The 2783-nt window shown below is 52.4% G+C and overlaps 1 protein-coding gene across 5 annotated transcripts in view; it reads left to right on the top strand.

The window, feature by feature from the left end:
• The first annotated feature begins 537 nt into the window (after nt 1–537).
• Nucleotides 538–2783, top strand: part of KLK15 (kallikrein related peptidase 15) — a 6002-nt gene continuing 3756 nt past the window's right edge. For 3 of the 5 annotated variants that reach the window (XM_037732781.1, XM_037732782.1, XM_037732785.1), the window contains exon 1: nt 538–730. In XM_037732781.1, the coding sequence (XP_037588709.1) occupies nt 688–730 (43 nt within the window). In that variant the 5' untranslated portion in view covers nt 538–687. The remainder of the gene's footprint in view (nt 731–2783) is intronic. The other 2 variants (XM_037732783.1, XM_037732784.1) reach the window with 1 other exon arrangement.

Genomic DNA, 2783 nt, shown 5'->3' on the forward strand with positions numbered 1-2783 from the left:
AAATTATCCAGACATGGTGGTGCATGCCTGTAATCCCAGCTATTTGGGAGGCTGAGGCAGGAGAATTGCTTGAACCCAGGAGGTGGAGATTGCAGTGAGCTGGGATTGCACCACTGCACTCTAACCTGGGAAACACAGCCAGACTCCATCTCAAAAACAAGGAAAGAAGAAGAAACAAAGAAAGAAAAAAGAAAGTGAGGCTGAAGGGGGGACTTTATCCTGGGGGTACTGAGGATCCACAAAGGGTGGTAAGAAGGGGAGGGGCACAGTCAACTCCAGATATAGAAAGATCCTTTGGGGTCATCGGCCGGGGACAGGCCAGTGGAGGGGATGGAACTGGAGAGGGACCCAAAAGGCCAGATAAGAGATTTGAATAGTGGTCCCTGGTGATGGAGAGAGATCCAGGGGCTGGTGGCAGGGAGCTGGGGACTGATAAACAGGGAAGCGGGGACCATGGTCTATCCCAGTGCCTAGAGGAAGAGTAAACCCTCCAGAGATGGGGGACCCAGAAGGAAGCACAGAGTGATGTTGGGGGAAGGGGACACTGCTGGTCGGAAGAAATGTATTAACAGTGGGTGGGATAAGTCTGTGTCTGGAGGGATACTGGTGGAGGCACAAGAGTCCTGCCTCACCTGGATTCTCTCACTCCTCCCCAGACTGCAGCGGAACCCTGGGCCCTCCTCCACAATGTGGCTTCTCCTCCCTCTCTCCTTCCTGCTGGCATCCACAGGTGAGGTGGCCCCAGGTGAGGGTTAGGTCTGTGGGAGCAGGTGCCCCCTCCCCAAGCATGTCTGGTCTCAGTGATCTGCCAGCCCCTACCTCACCCAGAGACCACTAAAAATCCTTCCTTCACCCTCCACCTCCACCTGCGCCAGTGTTCCTAAGTCCTCATCATCAGGGCCTGGTGCTGCTCTGGAGTCACCATGCTGTCCCGGGGCCTCTCACTGCCCATGACAAGGAACACGGTCCTGGGGTTACACAAACCTGAGCTGAATCCTAGGGCAGCCACTTCCTTGCTGTGTGTCCTCAAAGGAACTGCTTCACCTCTCTGGGTTTCGAGTGCCTTCTCTATATGACAGCACCCACTTAAGACAACGGTGAGGTCTCAATAGCATAACGGAGTTATTATACACAGTAAGCATTAGACAGGTGCTGAGAGTCCAGGAGCACAGACAGACTCCAGTTTGAGTCTCACGCCTGACACTCCCTGACTCTCACAGGGTCTTTGAGGGGATTAAATGTGGCTGCGTGTGAGGCACAAGCACAAGCCTGGCCCAGGTAGTGCCCTCTCCAGTGTGTAAGCCGCACACGGTGCTTCAAGCTTACACATGATGTCTATGTGAGGTGGGCACCACTGACCTCATGTGACAAGGGAAGGGGCTGTGGCTCCCAGAGGGGCGGACACAAGGTCAAGGTCACCCTGGGCAGCAGGCAAACTCCAGACTGAACTCAGCCACCACACACTGAGAAATTAATTGTAACCTGATGCCTCCTCTCCTCTGGAGACATTGCGGGGGTGGACTTTCATTAATGCTCTGCCACAAATGACCCTCACTCTTGGGGGCCCCTCAGACTCCCACGCCTCCAGCCTCCCCTCCGGCTCTCTCTGTGCACTCACCTCCCTGCCTCCTGCCTGCCTGCTGCACCCAGCTGGGGCCTCCACCTTCCTCTGGCTTGGACTGGCCAGGTGCAGCCTCGGTGCCCAGCTGTTCAGCCCCACCCTCCGCCCTTCACAGGACGACCTCACCCTTCCTTTGTTAAGCCCCTTGTCCACCACATCCGCATTTTCCTGGTCTCACCGGGGCCTTTGGCCCAGTTCCTGACTGTGATGGGCAGAGTGTGAGCATGTAGTCTGGCTGTGCAAATCCTACTCCTGTGTGGGTGGGGGTGTGCATGGCTTCAACCTTAAGGGGACACATCCACATTGCCCAGTGGAGAGGGTCCTGGACCTGTAACCTTGAATGCCTCTCATTATGCCCTTGAGCATGTCCAATTCTGTGTGTGTGTGTGTGTGTGTGTGTACACACACGTGTGCAGTGGGTATACAAGGCCCTGTATGTTCACATCCTCTTCACATGTGTGAACTAGATCCCCATATGTGAAACCCAATTGGTGACCTTGAACCTCACAGATCTGGCTTGGGGGCTGATCTAGAGATGGATAAATATGTCCTGACCGGCTGCATGTGGCTCCAGCTGCATGTCTTTGACCTTGAATGCCCAGCCCCGGACAGCAAGTCCACATCTGAGTGTTGGCCCTCTGGGTTTGTGTCTGCAGCTCTAACTCTACAAAATGGCTCGTGGGTGAATCATAGTTTTACCCCTATTTATTATGTGTAGGTCTGTGCAGATGTCTGACTTACTTTGGCCATCTTCAGGATGGACCTGAATATTCACATGTATGTCCCTATGAATAAATCCAGGTGTCCTTTGTAAAAAAAACAACTAATATGTATTAAGTAGCTACAATGGGCTAGGTATCACTCACCATACATGCACACATGTATGCACATTCCTACCTCATCCTTACAACAATCTTCATTTACAGATGAGGAAACAGAGGCACAGAGAGGTCAAATAATTTGCTCAAAGTTTCATAGCTCGTACATTTGAACCCAGGTATAAGGACCCCTTCTTTGTCCAGACCCTGTATGCAAGTATCTGTGACACTGGGTGCCAAGACTCCCACTAGAGATGATGAGTCTAGTTCTGAACCATAATCAATTCTGTGCGTGTGTGTTTATTCATGTCTTAACCATCTGTATTCATATACATATATGAACA

This window comes from Cebus imitator, unplaced genomic scaffold, assembly GCF_001604975.1.
Source record: "Cebus imitator isolate Cc_AM_T3 unplaced genomic scaffold, Cebus_imitator-1.0 Scaffold473, whole genome shotgun sequence".
NCBI classification, from domain to species: Eukaryota; Metazoa; Chordata; class Mammalia; order Primates; family Cebidae; genus Cebus; species Cebus imitator.